Below are 19213 nucleotides of genomic sequence, written 5' to 3' on the forward strand. Positions count from 1 at the left end.
CCATAACGCTCAACCAGTTCCCACTAGATTCCCTGACTCACCTGAGGCAGATGCACATCCAAAACTACTAGCTGTATGCAACAATAAACAACCAGAGCTATATCAGGACTAATTGAAAATATATATAGGGCTCTGAGAAAGGAGATTGTCTACTATTTCTAATAGTATAGCTTAAATACTTAAAACTTTAGTTGTACAAAAAATCTGTACAGAAAAGAACAACTGTTCACTACCTCACAGAGTTGTGAACAAATAAAGATGTATTATGTCCATGGTGGTGGTGGTAGTGTGTGCCTTCAGGTCATTTCCTACTTAGGACGACCCTAAGGCAACTCTTATCATGAGTTTTTCTTGGCAGGATTTGTTTAGAGGAAGTTTCCCATTGCCATCCCTTGAGGCTGGGCGCACGTGATTTGCCCAAGGTCACCCAGTGTGTGATGGTATAAGTAATATGGCCATATTGTGTCCAGTGTTTTGCATCCCTTTTCTAACTCATACAAAATAACATTGGCTTTATGCACAGTGATATTCAGAACCACCAAGATTAGGTTTTTGAACATGCAATAAATTCAACTTTCCATTACCATACATCATATATTAGTCAATGTACCAATGGTACAACCAATGTAATGGTTAACAGAACAGTGTTAGCTTCCAGATTTAACTAATTTCTCATATAGACTGCTCCAGGATCAAAGTCCATGACCAGCACCCAACAATGGTGTTTTGCTGGCAGAACAGCAAGACTGCATATTTGAACACCTAATCATCTGGGTGGTTCTGAATATCACTGTGCATATAGCCAATGTTATTTTGTATGAGTTGGAAGAGGGATGCAAAATACTGAACACAATACACCAGAGGAATGGCCGGGGTATAACCCACTCACCAACATGGATGCCAGCACTAGCTCTGGAGTGGGGAGCCTGGTTTTTAGGTGGCAAGGATGGTTGGCAGGGCAGATGAGTTCCACTGTGATTGCCAGTGAAAAGTGGGATTGCAGCCTCTAGAAATTAAATCTAAAAGGCTTTTAAGCAGGGAGTGGGGAAAATAATTAATGAACACATTTCTTTGGTTTGTTATCCTTAAGAATCTTGTTGTGTGTTTTCAAGCCCTGGTGGTGCAGTGGTTATAATGCCTGTACTGCAGCCACTCACTAACAAACCATTCAATCCCAGCCAGGGGCTCAGGGGCAACTCAGGCTGGCATCCTTCCAAGGTTGCTAAAATGAATATCCAGCTTCACTGAGGCAATTAGCTTACAGTTGTAAACTGCTTAGAGACTGCTCAGTGTAGTATGAAGCAGTATATAAATGAAGCTGCTATTGCTATTGAGTTCATTTCTGACTTATGGTAGCCCTAAGGTGAACCTTATCACATTTTCTTGACAAACTTTGTTCTGAGGGGGATTGCCTTTTCCTCCCTGTGAGGCTGACTTGCCCCAGGTCAAGGATTCCATGTATGAGTGGGGATTCAAACCCTGATCCCCAGAGTCAAGGTCCAAAGCTCAAATCATTACACCATGCTGGCTCTCTAAGCATCAACTACGTATAACTAAAAATATAAAACTATTTAAATAATTAATTATAACTTATTATTATAGCTGGTTGTTATAACTATGTGTACTTATTCTCTTTTTTGCCTCAATTTGAAATGGGAATTGTTGGTACCATATTTCCTGAAGGGCTAATACTGGCAAGAAAAATATTATAAATTTAGAACTCATGATTTAAAATATATATAGAAAGGAACCACATATTTGGAATGAATCTACATAGGTACACAGCCACTGCAACTGAACATAAGAAAAAGTTACAATCCTAGGTGCACAAATGTAAGAGTAACTCCCTCTGAGTGCAATGGGACTTATGACTGGGGAAATGGGCTGCTAGTGCAACAGCTAAAATAAACTGGCAGTGTGTTTTCCCTAGTAAACAGCAGAGCATTGCTAAAAACTCTGATCATACCATTAAAAACAAATACTAACATCTGTTAGAACTATGTAACCTTCAACAGCTTCACTCCAAAAGTCTGAGATAAATGATACCAAAAAAGTTAAAGGAAACATGATATAAGCAATATTCAAACTGACTTTGCTTATAATAAAATTATACATCTCAGCATATTGAAAAAGAAGCAAAATTTTGCTTTCTCTCACAAGTTATTAGAAGTCTTTTCAATTTATTAACACCAGATGCAATAACACAATGCTAAAAAATAAACATGCACTAGATATACAACAGATTTATATTTTCAGAAAACCTGGTCATTACAATTAGTGAATGCACAACATCTTTTTTACACCTTTAAGTGCATTGCTATTTGAAACAGGTAAAGGGGATGAATATTGAACTCACTGCTGTTCAGCACCAATTTGACAGACCTTTAACACTGTTGTATATTAAAAACATTTACCAGTATCACTAAAGTTTACCATTTTGTTCCATTTCAAGATGCAAACTGATTTTTATTTACAATAATTTGTAGTCAGTAAAATGCATTTAAAAATCTATATTCATAAAAGTATTGCAGAAATTTATAGCCTTTACTTTTTAAAATGTACATACAAGGAAATCCTGTGTAAAAGGTTCACTGAAGAACTGAACCAATAGTAAGAGCAAAGTTTATTAAACTTTGCAAAATACCATTTGAAGGCAGCTCACATTTCAACATTCAAAAATCCTTAACTGCTGCTTGCTTACGAAAACTAAAGTTCCAGTAATAAAGGTGAAAATGTAAACCAACATGCTACTGAGATCAATAGGAAAATGTAGTTTCCACAGGCATAGCATTTCAGTAATGAGTCTATAGAAAACAGAATGTAGTGATATAACAAACAGTCACTCAAAAGAGTGGTCTTGAACAGACCTACAGTTATCATAGTTATTTTAGCAGCCAACATTCTTCCAGTTCAGCTTTCTACAATATGAAACAGAACTATCAAATTTAAAACCTTCTTACACTTGTTAAAATTCAGATTTATTTTGGCATCAAAAGATGCATAAAAATGTCACATAACACTGACCTTTTGCAATCTAGAGAGCCAATAAACCCACCAATTGTACATAACTGCTTAAATCTCAGTTCTGAAATAAGTAGGTACCCAAAATAAGAAAAATAGAAAAAAGTAAAAACGAACATTAAAAAAAATATTGCACAGCCACATTACCTAGAAAGTAAAGTTGATGTTAAAAAAGCTCTTCACATGGATGATATAAATTATCTTCCATATAAAAAAGTATAAATATCTCTTAAAATATAGCGGCAGCTACAGTTTTAATATCACACATAATTTGACTCATCTGTTAATGAGGTAATAGCCAGGTCAGTTACAATGTTTTTTATTCCTACTGGAAATATTTTAGGGCAGCAACCAGAAAAAACTTTTCTAAAAATATGTCTGAATCCAGAACAGCAATGTGTGCAGCTCTTCCAATGAGAGAATCAGCTGTGTTTGGCAATGCACAATGTACATTATAACGAACCAAACTGCATTCCTTGTTTTGAAGAACAGGAAGAAGCAGATTCTGGATCATTTCGGCATATATTGGTCCTGCAAATTAAAAAGGAAGATGGTATTATTGGTTTTATTAAAACCTTTATATACAACAGCCCTTAGTGGAGCTAAAAAACAAATTGTGATTTCAAAATACTAGACTAAGTTTAATTGCTACTCTCAGAGTAATCCCACCTGCTTATGTGCTACTGTGTACTTCCCACATAGGCCTATCAGATGCCTGTAGCAGGTCCACAACCATGACATGAGCACAGCATCTTCCTGCTCATAGTCCCTAGCAATTGGTATTCAGAGATAATACTTCTGTTACTGGAAGATATATATAATCATCCTGAGAAGTAGACATGAATGTGTCTAACTCTTTCCTGGTCAATCAGATCCCATTAACGTATATAAAAAGCTGAGTTCCCTCGCCGCGTGCAAAGCACTTCACCCTCACTTATATACTACTGCATTTGCCAGCTAGGGGCCCATTCTCCAAGTTTGGAGATCCTTCTGAAACTTTTGTGTATCTGCTTTTTTATCTAAATAATTTGAAGTTGTCATTAAATTTGGCAATTTCACTACTTACACATAATTACAGATCATGTATGTACCCTACTGTTTATATTCTTGAGACAGACACGAGAACTACCTTGTCTAATCCTACTCTCTGTTACCTGTATTTCAATTAGTTAATCTATTAATAGGAGCATGCCTTGCCTTTATACCATGACTGCTACATTTTGGCATTCCTCTGAGCCTTATCCCAAGGTCACACAAACAAGTTCATGTGAAGGGATCTGGCCCTATATATGAACATCTATGAAAAATCTTTGATGTCTCAAAATATAACTAATCTGAAAGAAAGATGTTACATAAAAGCACACCTAGGACAAAGAAGACTGATATGAACAACAGGCTACAAGTTGGGGAGGATTAGGAAAAGAGAAGAAGGGGTGTGAGCATTTATATATAAATTTATATTTGTCATCATTTATGGTGAGTAGTTTGACTCAGTATATGAAGTATATTTTGGGAATCACTCTTATATAACACAAGGGTTAGTTACCACTAGCAGGTAAAGATACAGCCTTCTGCTTAACTCTAGGTCTCCAATTCCAACCATAACAATGACCAAATATGTTTAACTGGAAGCAATCTATCTGCCAAAGCCAATCCATTTTTAAGCTTAAATCAGAGCATCATGGGATCTGTAAGTAAGCCCTTAATGTTTTGTTGACAATGCAGCCTCCTTTCCTTTAAAGATACATGGAAAATTCTCTTTGGGGCAAAACAGACCACTCCAAAGCAGCAGCTTGAAGCTGCTCCTGAGATAGCTGGGTTGCGGCCATGGCAATTGCACACCTCGACCCTAATCCAGCTTTTTGCCAGCCCAAAAAGAAGTGGTAAATGCTGTTCCTTTTTGAGTTGGCAAAAACCCATCTTTTCCCTTCCCACCATGGCCTTACAGTGCTCCTGTGGTGTGCAGTGTTTTAAATGCTCTGCTGCCAGAATGCCATGAAGTTGGCCCATGTGTGGCCAGCGTGGTGGCTTCTGGTCGTCATGCATATGCCACACCCCAAACCGCTGGGAAGCTGGCATTTTGAGACGATCTGTACCAGCCCTTTGTCCAGTTTAATAGGTTTGAAGGGATAATGGTGTAGTTTGAACTAAATGTACTTTTACAGTATTGATCAATGTATATCTTCCATTTTGTTTATTTGGTTAAAGAATGATCTCTAGTATGATAACACCTAGGCTAGGTAACAATCTTCAAGTGTCAACTCATGCTAAACCAATGTTTTTACATTAATATTTTGTATGCATAAACCATTCTAGGATCCAATGAAGAATGGCATAATTCAAATGAAATCTTTCTCCCCAAGATATGTGTAATACTGCCCAAGGGCTAAATACTGTTTCATACATGTCTACATGTTGGCTATTACCTGTCTGTTTGTCCTTCAAAGCTGTTTTACACATCTCAATGCGAGCAGAATGATAAGGGACATAACGATCTTGCAGAGATCCAACTAATACTATATTTTTGAAATATTCAAGACCTGTGAAAGACAATAATGATAAATATAAAACATGCTGTATTTAAAAATATTTAGCACAGATTTTACAAAAATATTTGCTTTTTTTTGGCTGATCAATAACAGTAATAAGTAGAATAATAAGAAACATGTCAACAAAGATGTGGTCATTTGAAAACTTAGACACCTATTATTATTGAAGTGAACTGGTTTCATGATGGGAGCTACTAAAATCTGCATGGATTTCCTAAAAAATAATGTCATAATATTATAGGTAGAATTAGGCATCTTTGAATAATCAATAACAATGAACAAACCAAATCCATTAGAGACTTGGGCTGGAATCTATCCCTTCTTCTTACAGCTGAGGAGGGGATGAGGATATGACCTTATTGGGGTGGTGTTCCAAAGAGCCCCTTGGCATGGGAACAACTAGTCCCATGATGGCAAACCTATGGTACGCCTGCCACAGGTGGCATGCGATGCCATTTCGCCCAGCATGGGCCAGGGAGGAGGAGGAACACGTACACGCCTGCCTGTTCCTCCTCCTCCCTGGTATTTCACAGCCTCCATCTATTTCTCTGAGACAGTTGGAAGCCAGAAAATGGTGCTGGGGAGAAGGAGCCACAGGTGCACACCTCTGGCTCCTCTTCCCAGCCTTCAGATGCCTCTCCAAGATAGCTGGAGGCTGTGAAAAGGGTAGGGAGGAGGAGGAGCGACCAGCATACCCCATTTGCTCCTCCCCAGAGACCTTTCCTGACCACCACCTGCCTTCAAAGGGACAGCTGGAGGTCAGGAAAGGTCTGGGAAGAGGAGGACCAGGCGCATGCCTACTCCTCCTCCTCTCCACGGACCTTTCCTGAGCCCCAGCTGTCTCTGAGAGATAACTGGAGGCTGAGGGAAGAGTAGGAGGAAGAAGAGGAGCAACCATCGCCCCCCCTTCCCAGACCTTCCCTGGCTTCTAGCTGACTCTCAGAGACGGCTGGAGGCTGGGGAAAGGGCAGGGGTAGAAGTCCTGCTCTAGAAGCCCTGCCTCTGGAGGGCAGAAGCCCCACCTCCAGCATGCAGCCCCCAAAAGGTTCACCATCACTGAACTAGTCAAAGTAGGAGCTGAAATATCAGCTGTGAAAACACCCAACATTGCTGTCTCTTTAAAAATCATCAAATTTCCAGACTATAAAACACAATCATATGAAAGGCTCCTCTGAAAGTTGGGTTTATCTGGCAACAAGAAGCTTCAAACAGGAAATATTATCCTAAATATATAATACTAATAAAATCTAATACAGTGGACCCTTGTTATACGCTGGGGTTTGGTTCTAAGATTACCCGTGGATCACAAAATCCATGGATACTCAAGTCCCATTAAATATAATGACATAGTAAAATGATGTCTCTTATATAAAATGGAACATCAAGGTTTGCTATTTGAAATGTATACTTTTGTTGAACATTTTCAAACTGTGGATGCTTGAATCTGTGTATAAAAAGTTCATGGATTAGAAGGGCTGCCTGTATGTGCAAAGTTCAGGAAAGATAAAGCCAAAATAATTAAAGGAACAAGGACAGCCATTTTGTGGAAGAACAGTAATATCAGGCTCCTTGAAGCTGTAGCATAGCAAAATCTGGGATACAAGAAGGGAGTAAGGCATTTTCATAATATTAAGGTCCTTTGCATAACTGAAGGAAACACACAACATTTACTCTCTATACATATACAGCAGGAATCCCCCACCCCCAAGATTATTTACCAGCTTGCTCCTCAATTAAATGTATTAGTTTTGTTTTATGACATACAAAGTTGATACCTGCAGGTACAAATGAAATTCCTAATTTGTTTGCTTGACAGAGTGTGTTTTTTTCCTAATGTGATAGTCTTCATTTGCATATGTCCATGAACCCACACTCTGTTGCACATAATTAATCTGAAAGCATAACTTCCATTACACCATTAGAAGTTAAGACAATTACAGAAAGATGTAATCCTATTCCCACTGCAATTTGTTTGACAGTTCTGTAAGAAGTGTTGTTTTACTACTTCTGAGAATTTTAATGAAATGGTCCAGATTCAGCAACATGTTTTTGATACTCAAATCTTTAACAATGAGTTCTTCTGTGATGCAACATAAACAGCTATTGTAAATATAGGAACTTCCTACACAAGTCTATTTGGCTTTGAATCAGTGCCATAATTTAACTTTTTAAAAAATCAGTGTCCTCTATTGTCTAATGAACAGCTGACTTTTGAAAACTCTTTAGAATAGCTGGCTTAAATTGAAATCACTGACTGCACTGGCACAGGATCAAAGTGCCTTTATACACATGGAGTAACACATTGTTCCATGATAATAAGCTGGCATGAAAGGCAAAGCATATGGTATATAGAAGCAACAAAATAGTCTTAAATGTTGGCATAGCTTACCTGCCTTTCTACTAAGTTTGTACAAGAAGGTTTGGCGGGGATCTGAATGATCTCGACATGTCAGCTGCAGTAAAGACCCTGACTTCTTCCACTTCTGCATAAACCAGAGACCTATATTTTTATGTACAGAACATGTGAGTATATAGAACAAAATCACACAAATAATTACTTGTGTATGTTACATATACAGTTGATTAATTCGCCCAAGGTAACTGATTCTCCCAATTTATGTTCACAATATGATCATGGTAACTGCCTTTGTATTTGCCTGCCTCATTTCTTATCTGATTTAAATGAATTAAAATTACGAGCATATGTATCAAATGAATAAATTTATCAAATGGAGAATCTTCACATAAGGCAAACTGTGTGCCCAGAAGAATTTAAATGTCTCCCTCTGCTCTCCTTGAATAGGCGTCTGGTGATTAAATGTTTGAGCACAAGGGTATTTAATTGGGTGTGTGTGCTGTACTTCCATTTTTATTTTTAAGTATTAAAAATGCTTCCATACTGTTTAAATTAGCTGTGCTTTAACAGGATAGCTTTGGATAAGATAACTTTATCAAGAGGCTTTTAGCTGTACTTCATTTCTTAATTAAGCTGTCCTTAATGCTATAAACTGCCTTGGGTCTATGTTTGGAGAAAGACTAGATATAAACAAGATTAAAAAATAAATAAAATACCCCCAAGCAAAACCAGTCTGTATCACACTACACTTTCAACCTTCATATTCCAGGCATTTAAATAAATATTATGACCTTCCTTATCCTTAAAGTCACTAATATCAAGTAAAAGAGAAAAGAATGACAATTGTTCTGAGCTGTTCCCATTAACACTTGGTATCAGCATACAGGGCACTTAAAACAGTTGAAGTCAGTTTGTGTTTCAGGTTCTGTTCTAAATTGAAGCCAGACTGATTTGCAAGAGACAGAGTCTACTCGGTGGTCACTTTGGAGTCCTAGAGTGCCATTCCATGGGATGTCAGGTTAGGTCTCTCAATTATGATCATCCAGAAGCAGATTAAAATTAGTTTTATTCTGCTAAACTTTGTACAAATAATCATTGGCATTAATATTTATATTCTTGCTCTTGGTCACTTAATGTATGTTTTTGTATTGGCTTTTACCCCTTATATTAAAGCAGTTCACATGCTGATATTAGTGTACAAAACCAACTCATTTTGAGGGGGACACTTTGGGAACATCAGATGAAAAATGGTATAGAAATTTCATCAACATATGTATGTATTTCTTTCTTCTTTAAAAAGTCTCAATGAGCACATTCCTTCTTTAGAATGGAAGTAGACTGTAGCTATTCTCTTTACAGGTAGATCAGTATGAATACCTTCCATTATATCACTCTGCAACTGTGCAAATGAAGAATCTTCAACCACAGGTGCTGGACTGTCTGGCTCAAGATAACTTTTCATTTAGAGAGGGATACTTTTTAACAAGCACATCAGAGTACTTATTTGTTCATCCTATCCTCTAAAATTAATTCTTTAGACATTAAAGAACTCAATTTAAGAGCTTTAGTTTCTGTACACGTTCATGTCTATAGTTACTAAGATTCGTTGTATTACACCTCCTATGTCAACTTCTGACTTGCAGACTCTGTTCATCCTTAAGAAGTCTACGAATTGCAGCCAATTACAGAACAGTGACTCAAGAAGGAAGACATAAAGTTGTGCACGTCAAGTCCAGAAATTTGTTTTCAGTGCCAGAACTGGAGCTTGGACCCAAAACTTTACATATACAAATCTGTTTCCCATTGAGTTTAGAAGCCTAATTTAGGAGGAAAACAAAGTTGCTGTTGTTAAACCACTGAGTTGGAAATCCTGTATTCAAAACACTGAGAAATCTACTGGGAAATCCACTGGGATACCCTTCTAGAGATCATTAATCAAAGTTCAGCACCAAAGTAGTAAACAGATGAAATTTAAAACTTACTGAAAAATTATCTGACCAATTGTCTTGTTAATTCTTATCATCCACATGTGTGTGGAAGCTCTAGTGAACATGGGTTTCTTCATTCATTTTCATAACAGACAGGAAACTCCACACAAATATTGCTTCAACTTTCAAAATGAATACCAAAACTATTTTTTTTTACCTGTATTAACAAGAGCGCTGCTGTTGTAGAGTGTACCAAGGTGTGGTCCAGACAGGGACAGGAAGGTGTAAAGTTTGTTGAGGTAAAATTTAAACCTGGGCCTTGTGAGCACCGAACGGATTATTAAGTTACCCAATGAATGCCCAATAAAACTGAACAAAACAGAAAAAAAGGGAGTATGACCTTTTGCAAAAATGTTTTTTAAAGAAATCTGCAAATGAAAACAGTTACATTATCTTAACTTTACTATGTAGAAAAAGCAATGCATCTTATGCATTCCCTGCATAGAAATGATAACACAGAGAACAGTATAGCGCGGGCCTGCACAACATATGGAACAGGGGCTGCATACACCGCACCAAAGGATTTTGGGTGGCCCATAAGGATGTGGAATGATTTCAAGGCTTGCCCATTGCTCAGCCTTCTCCTGAGGAGAAGGCCAGGCAGCAGAGGAGGAGGCTGGGCAAATGCTTGCCCAACAAGGCTCCTCTGGTGCTTGACTTTCTCCTGAAGAGAAAGCCAAGTGGAGAATGAGGCTGAGTGAACACTTGCAATGCTCCTCTGCTGCTCAGCTTTCTCTTGATGAGGCAGAGGATGAGGAGGACAGAATCAATATTAATAATATTAATTATTATTCATTAATATTATTAATTAAGTAACCAATTAATATTTAATTAAAACCTATCTGCGGCCCAAAGAAGTTAACCTATTTTAATTTTGGCCCCTTCCTACTGCCAAGTTGTGCACATCTGGTATAGCGCAATCTTCAAAATGCTTAAGATGATTACCAACAACTTGCATTTGTGTGCACAACATCTGAAGGAGGGCAGGACACCATGATTATTTGCCTCTCTCTATCCAACAGATAAAGAAACATGTCTCTATCACTGCTAATTTTAGAATCTCCCAGTTCCATTCAGCTGGTATCTTTCCTCTACTTATGTTCTACAGCTTGACTTATATAGAAAAATAATATTTGCTTGCACTTGTAAGAATGTACAGAATCCAGTTAGCTTGACTGAGAAGCTGCTGGAACACCGAACTGAAAGAAAGACAACAGCCCATTTTTTCATTAGTATCTAGTGCGCAGAGAGATATACCACTCCTGAATATGGAAATTTTATTTAGCTATCTTTGTTTAAAGCCACTGAGAGACATGGTCCTGTTCAGTAAACCAGCCAGCCATATACTCTTATTAGTTCCTCTAGTGAGTGGCCTGGAGCCTCTTCCAGCTGCGCTGGATCTGGCCTTTCCAGGGCACAAAAAGTAGCTGCAAAAAGTAGCTCCCTATTGTGCCCTGTAAAGGGTATGATAGTCTCAGCACTGCAGCTTTAAGGCGCTCCTTTGATGCTACATCATGTGGATGCAGTGCCAGAAGAACACTGTGACGCCACGTGCTGTGTGGAGCAGTGTGTGGCTTTATGCCGCCCTGCAAGCAGGGTTAGGACATGTATCATGTGGACGCCACACCCCAACTCCGCCCCCAGATCGGCATTAATGGCCGGTGTGCACAGCCCCTTAGTTCCCAGTCAGCCTTGTACTTTAAATTATTATGCTGTGTTTTTTTTTTTAAACCACTCCATTTTGAAGATGTGGATCCAAGCCATTGGGTAAGTTGCTGGCTATGGAGCTTCTTAATCGGTAAAACAGACATGTTCACAATGCCCACATTGGACATTGTATACATTCTATTTCCTAGTCTATATCTAGTAGAAAAGATAGAATAGTACTTTTTTCTAAGTCTGTGCTCTAAAAAGAAAAGGCAAGATTATCGCTACAACCTCCAGTTTATATCCCCTTTCTGGAGAGAAGAAATAACACATATTAGAACAATTACCTGATTCTTGAAATTGTTAGATTGTAAATTTGAATATATTGTATTATTTCATCCAAGAGACGATCTGTCATTGAATCAAAATCAGCAAATGTATCGTTCTGTGGAGGAAAAAAGTTTGGTGTTCCTAAACAGAGTTGATTTCTGATAAACAAATAATTGGTGCCAGCAACATGGATAATAGCAATCAAAGTTGATAGTAGTAATTCCAGAAGTTTAGGGAATGAAGCAAGCTATTATTTGCACAGTGCAAGACAGTTTGCTTTAAATGCCCCCAAACAATTACTTCTCATAAGGCACAACTGTGTCATTCCATTTAAGATGGATAAGGCAGAGGTTTGTTTACAAGACACAGTTTTGTCTTCAATACTCAGCTGAATTATCTTCTAAAAGTCTGGAATCTCTAACCTGTGCCCCTTAGCTTCAAAGACTTATTCTAATCAGGGCTGAGGCCCTGCACCTATTGTTGATGCCAATACAAATATTACTGATATGAAGATGGAGGTGATGGTGTCTCCACTCACGAAGAGTGCTTTCTCATTAAATAAACACATCTATCGGTTTCTCTACATCAACAGCACGTACAGCTGGCCCTCAATATTTGCAGCTTTGACTTTTGTGGATTTGATTATTTGCGTTTTTGATTAATATGTTCTCTCTAGGAATCTAAGTCCTCCAGCGCAATTCTGCTGGAAGTTGACCATAGAGTTGTTCTGAAGAAACTGTAAGTTCCTAGAGAAAACACTTGTCTAGGTATTTGTAGGTCCTCAAGCATAACTCTCTTGAACAACTTCTGGCAGATGCTGACCACAGAGCTGCACTGGAGGACCTGGAGACTCCTATAGAGGTGTTCTCTTGAGTAAAAAGAATAGTGTATTTTTATTTATGGTTTTTCCACATTCATGTGGATCCTTCACCCCTAATCCCAGCAAATGTGGAGGGACCACTCTATAGGGCTGCAGTCCTACCTGTAAGGTTAACTCTTTGACATACAACATGATTCATAACTAACAATTTATGTAATAATTTGGCAACAACTAGTCTACATGAAATGCTCACAATATGTCATTTTACAAAAATAAAGATATATTTAAAATCTTCCCAATACTTGTCAATACCTGATTTCTTTCAGACATCAGAAAATCTATATGACTTCCAGGAAGACCAAGTTCAATGTAAGTCCTTACTAATCTTAAGTCTGCACTATTACCTAAAATAAAGGAGACAAAGATCAAGTATGAGGAAAGCTTCTTCCAGAAAATATAACATGCTACAATATAATATATGTGCCTAACACTGCAGAAATCCTGAGGTATGTTACCTCACCATAAAAATAATAAAACTACAAGAAAATATTGTTCTTTTTTCCCTAGTGCAGCATAATTAATTGGATAGAGCAATGTATTTTGGTAACACCTCTTCCATGCAATATATTTGGGACAAACCTCCTTTATGCTGAGTGCTAAAACATGTACAAACACTGTTTTGAATCCAGTGCATAACAGAGGGTCTGCATGCCCTCAAAATCTGTTCCAGGTGGTTGAGCAAACAAAAGTTTGGGGTTCCAGTACTGTGGTGCTTTCTTCTTTCTTTTAAAAAAAAGTAATTTAAAAGACATCCTACTGAACACAATAGGATCCTAATGATGGGATTCACAATCACAATGGGATTCTTTTCAGCATGGCTTATCACAGTTCTCACATCTAAATCAAGAAACACTCCTTCCAGTTCTGAACCTACCCACACTGGTAACAAAAACAGAGGTAAATCTGCACACATCCACACCCCATTTCTACCTAGAGGACATGGGGTATTTTGAATAAATGCAACAAAAAATTCAAAAGGGGGAGGACCACAACCCTCTAGGTGGGTGATGCTCCAATTTGGAGGGCATAGTGTACCGTTGGAGACAGCAAAAATAGCCTTGTAGTCCATATAAAACTTATGGGCCACACTTTTCCTACACCTGACCTAAACTCGCAAATGTTTTCTAATCCATGATCAACTGCCAATAGCATACCATCTAAACCATGCACGCAGACTACGAGATGTATTCCATCTTCTGTATTTTCCTCCTCTTCAGTACTGAAATAAGGTACTGAGGATGCCAGTTTGGGAATATCACTGTACATAAATCCAGGGAGCTGAAGTTGCTTCAGTTCTTCTTTAGCCTGGAGGAATCTGAAACAAGATTTTATTTCACCCACTTGGCAAATGTTGTTCAACAATTAATGAATAATGAGATTTGTTCAGCTTTTATATGCATTTGTTTTAAATCATAGCCCATTCCATTCTATGACTATAAAGTCACTAGTATATGAGCTCAGCAGTTTATTTACAACCATCACTCTTCCCATTATAAATACATATATGTGGCAATGATTTCTCCAAGTAGCTTCCACAACATAGTTATAGCAGCTCCTTTTCTTTCATAAGAAGAATGTAAGAATTCCATTCTTCTATGCTGAAAAGACAGTTGTTATAACACATTCGTTATACTGTATGAAGTATGAACTATGCACAGTTGCACTGAAACAGATGAGTTCTCATGGCAGAAATGCCTTTACAAAAGTATTTCTGCCATGAGAACTCATCTGTTTCAGTGCAAGAATTGCCAAATTTTTGTCTGAGAGGTCAGGATAAGAGAACAGCCAACTTCTGTACTACAGGGAAATGTCTTAAATAAGTTCAGTCTGTATGAATTGACCAATTGTTCCTTGTGCTCTTAATTTAGTCTATATGTTGTGAATTTGATTTTGCTGGGTCTCTGGATTGTAATAAAGAACTGTTGTTATTGCCTTATGAAAAGTGACACAGGAGAGTCCATTAGCTACAAACATTCTCAGTAGTGTTTTTCAGATATAATTTCAGTTCCAGATAAAAGCACCAAGCAACGTCACTCTGCCATGCTCAGAATAATAATAATAATAATAATAATAATAATAATAATAATGTTTATTTATATACCGCTTTTCCAAATTAGATCAAAGCGGTGTACAACAGGAAGTACAATACAAAGTCAAAATAAAACATAACAGGCCTCTCTTCCCCTCAAGATGGTTGTCAGAAGGAGGGCTCTTAGTCTTTCAGGCCAGGCCTCTCTCCCCCTCAAGATGGTGGTTGGAAGGAGGGCTTTTTCTTCTTTCAGGCAGGCAGTTGGAGCTTGCCTGCCTCTCTCCCCCAAGATGGTGGCTGAAGGGAGGGCTTTTCTTCTTCCAGGCAGGCAGTTGGAGCTTGCCTGCCTCTCTCCCCCAAGAAGACTGGAATGCTACCCTGTTTCATCTGCACAACCATCTTTTTTGTCTTGCATCCATATATGCCACAGTACATCACTCACATTACACTATGTTCTGACAAGTATTTTGTTTCAAAACCACTCTTTGAGATTAAGGCCTGAAACAGATGGGCCAAAAGGACTGTGCCAGGATCACGCCAACCACGTGGCCATTGCACAGGCCTGCTTTCAAATAAGGCTGCCACTGCAGTCCTGAGCCCAGCTGCCGGCAGGAGCGAATTTACTTCACTCCATTTTGTGCTGGCATTTCCAGGTTCATGTGGTCTCCACGTAGCTTCTAGTAACTTTCGGGGCATGCGTCATAGAAACGCCACACCCCCTACGCAGCCCAAAGCCGGCACCTTTTGCCCATCTGTTTCATGCCTTTGTAACTACTGAAAATTTAAGAATGAAGTAATACTCCATATTTCATATTACGTACCAATCAGAACACAACTAAAAATCAAAGCAAATACTCACAAACTTTTCTATGAACAAAAGACTTAAGCTGACATTCTTAGTCTTCACCTCTCTCTCCACTATAAGATTCTCAACTGTCTGTCTCAACAGTTCTGGATATCATAAGATCATCACTCACACATATCTATATAATTCAAAATAATTACTTCAAGATAACGTCTTCCTACCACCCTGTCAGTTTTACATAAAGCTGAAAAAGCAAACAACTCCACAAATCAATGCTATCTTCCAGTATTCACCTCTTTTACTGGTGGGTATGAAGACAGTGCCTTGGTGATTATTTCTATTCTCTTCTATTAAAACAGGAGTTTGCAATGAATGCATTCGAAAGGATTTTTTTAAAAAAAAAAACCAATGACAACAAAAATCCAACAAATTGTAACAGCTAGCGCTCCTAAGGGGAAAAACTGTGATAAAATAACTAGGATTTATTCAGAGGTTTGACATTGCATTTCCCTGAGACTGAGAGTGTGTGACTTGCCTAAGGTTACCCAGTGGGTTTTATGTCTGAGGGTTTTAAATATGTTGTTAGCCACCTTGAGGCTCATTATTTAGTTGAGATATAAATGAAAATTAACAACAACAACAACAACAACAACAACAACAGACCAGGGATACGGAAAGGGAACATCCAGATGTTGTTGAACTGCAGCACCCATCAAACCCTTGCTGCTGTCTGTGGCTGATGAGAACTGGAACTTGCAACATTTAAAAACGACTTCCCACTCCTGGTCTATAAGTCTGTAATTTTATCAGCACCCCTTCTTTATCTACTGAATTGCAGGCTGCATTTTAACCCTGTCCCCATTGTTCACAGCCACAGCCCTAATGCACAAATATCAGAATTCCTGGCTACCTTAATGATGAATTCAGATGGAATTTCAGGTCTAAAAAAGTGAAGGGGAAAAAAAACCCAGCACCTCCTCCTCTTTGTAAATCTATTTTTCCTAAGAGTAATACTCAAAATAAAATGCAACATACAGGTTTTATATATTTCCCCTCTAAAATGATCTTTAAAATCAGTTGGTCTAAATTATATTACTTACGCTAGCTTTTGAGGTTTGGGAGTCCACTCATACCAAGGGACAGATGAAGTTGTACTGCAGGAGACACTGCTGGGTAGCTTGGGAATTGCATTATGTTTGTCCTTTGAAGACCATAACACACTGCAAGGATATCCTTTCAATGCAGAGGAAAAAGCCAAACTACTTGGAGTACAGAATGGAGAGATATCTGTGGCATTCCCAAAAAGTTCCCTGGTCATTCTTTCCGGTGTTAAAGAACTCTCATTTGTTAACCCAAAAGTTTCCTCAGAATCATTGGTAGCTCTATATTCATTAATATCATCTGCTTCCTCAAAATAACCATTTTCAACCATGTCTTGGTCTTGCTCCTCCTCCTCCTCCTCCTCCCCTGTCGAAATAGAACAAATTGTTCCCTTTTGAGGGCTAACACAATTGCTATTGTCAGCAGCATATATTTTGGAAATCTCTGTACTGCTTTGATAGCTAAAGTAGTTTTCTACAAGTCCTTGCTTCAACATATCTGCACTTCCTTCAGATGCAAGGATATTCATGCTTGTGGGATTTTCATTTTTTGCACTTGACAATTTATCAACTGGCTTTTTTGGCTCTAAAGAGTCAATAAAATCTCCTTCACTTGGTCTTTCTACACCACCTTCAGTGTAACTCGATACTGAACCTGAAACAACACATGACTCCCCAAGATAAACAACTCCCGGTGGAGTTTCATTTGTTTTTCCTATAGTATGCAAGTCTCTCTCCAGTCTTTGGCTATCTTTAAAACCTGTGTCAATATTCAAGTGTGGTGTTTTATCTGTACATGTATCTTCATCTGAAAACAACTGTAAAGGACATTTTACATTTGAGGGCGAAGAAGGCAGAAATATAGTTTCATTGTCCAACTCTTCTGAACATGCTACACAGTGGTGTGGCAAAACATTTGGTTCTTCATTGTCATCACATTCTGCCAAGTCAATTGCTCCCAGGTCTAATACAGTTTTGCTGTCACTTAACTGGCATTCAGGTACAACAGATATCTTTGAGTTTTCATCAGGGGATAGATCATCATCAGAAGGGAGAGAATTTATCGATGTCAATGAGGACTGTATTTCACTAACAGCACTTGTACTTTCTGTACAGTGATTTTCTACCAGGTTTTTAATATTGCAATCTGGTTTTAACAAAACCTGAGGAAGTAATCTCTCGATACTGCATGCACTTTGACCTTGAGGAGTTTCAAAAGCCACATCTGAACTTGGATGCATTGCAAAAGAACTTGGTTCACTTTCTACACCAGAATCTGAAAATCTAGAAGATGCATAGGTAATACTGACATCGGGCAACTTAAGTACATCACCACTTACAGCTGCAACAGCAGTTTCTTTTGTTGAGAGAGCAGACTGACTGGTTGCGACCTTTGCCAATGAATCTTTTATGAGACGGAAGTTTGTTTCTTGTACAACTTCCTTTTCAAGCAGTAGTTCCTCTTCTTCCGATTTAGGTCTCTTTTCAGATTCTGGTCTTTCAAACGTAGGCTTCTGCAAGTTCTCTCCATTTTCTCCAGTTCCTGAAACTTCTATTTGTGAACCAATTCTAAGGAACACTTTCTCTCCCGCATTAATATTTTTACAGTATGGTTTGACTTCTATTCTGATAACTCCAGAAGTACCAGTACAATCTTCAACAGTAGTTCTAGTTGTCAAGCTGCTATCCCCATGAGTACCCCCAATGCCTGCTTGGGGGATATCAGATTTACCGAAAATGATTGCATTTGAACACTGAGAAACAACAGATATATGTTGGCTTTCCTCACCCCCTTCCAGCTTTGTAGTAATTTGTTCAGTTCTAGACGGCAAACTTGTAAAATCTTTCTGACTGATTTGTCTCATTAAGTTCTTTGTATCACAAGGATGTCTACCCACAGTATAATCATATCCTTCCTTCTGGTTATCTGAAGGCATTCCTTCAAAGTATTTAGAGATGTCATCTTGTGCTGCACTTTTTAAACATTTGTAGCCTACCAGGACAACAGAGTCCTTAGAGTTTTGTTTTACCATTTTTTTGGGATTTTCTGGTTTCATTGTTTTCATCAATTTGGTAACTTTAACTTTGGATTTGTTCGCATCTTCATATTTCCCCTTAGCAGACTTTGTGAACTGCTTTTCACTTTCTGACTGCCAAGCATGGGAGACAACTGAAGATCTGTTTTTCAGCTCTGGGCTAGAAAAGCCAGCCATAGAAGTTTCTTCTGCATCTATTTTATCTGGTTTCTTGGAATCTGATTTCTGATGTGTTGTAGACCAGGGCACATCTGTCTCTTATATAAAATTTAAAAATAAACAAAAAACATATTAGAATAAAATAATATAATTGTTTATCATCAATAACATATTACATTTGAATTTTATTGATTTAAAATATAGATCAGAGAACCATGCTTTTTGTGACACTTAATTTATTTCTAAGGTTGCATCCACACTGCAGAAATAATCCAGTTTGGCACTACTATAATTGCCATGGGTCAATGCTATG

General features: G+C 38.1%; 1 protein-coding gene across 3 annotated transcripts in view; it reads right to left on the bottom strand.

Annotated features, from left to right (window-relative positions):
• Window positions 1-2177: 2177 nt before the first annotated feature.
• Window positions 2178-19213, bottom strand: part of LOC149311389 (protein FAM135A-like) — a 76170-nt gene continuing 59134 nt past the window's right edge. For all 3 annotated transcript variants that reach the window (XM_089530984.1, XM_089530982.1, XM_089530983.1), the window contains 8 exons: window positions 16706-18998; window positions 13926-14086; window positions 13024-13115; window positions 11909-12006; window positions 10072-10223; window positions 7960-8070; window positions 5448-5561; window positions 2178-3552 (listed from right to left, as the gene is read on the bottom strand). In XM_089530984.1, coding sequence (XP_089387110.1) covers window positions 3347-3552; window positions 5448-5561; window positions 7960-8070; window positions 10072-10223; window positions 11909-12006; window positions 13024-13115; window positions 13926-14086; window positions 16706-18998 — 3227 coding nt within the window. In that variant the 3' untranslated portion in view covers window positions 2178-3346. The remainder of the gene's footprint in view (window positions 3553-5447; window positions 5562-7959; window positions 8071-10071; window positions 10224-11908; window positions 12007-13023; window positions 13116-13925; window positions 14087-16705; window positions 18999-19213) is intronic.

Source organism: Sceloporus occidentalis, unplaced genomic scaffold (assembly GCF_023333645.1).
Source record: "Sceloporus occidentalis isolate IW3139 unplaced genomic scaffold, rSceOcc1.0.p SCAF_6, whole genome shotgun sequence".
NCBI lineage: Eukaryota > Metazoa > Chordata > Lepidosauria > Squamata > Phrynosomatidae > Sceloporus > Sceloporus occidentalis.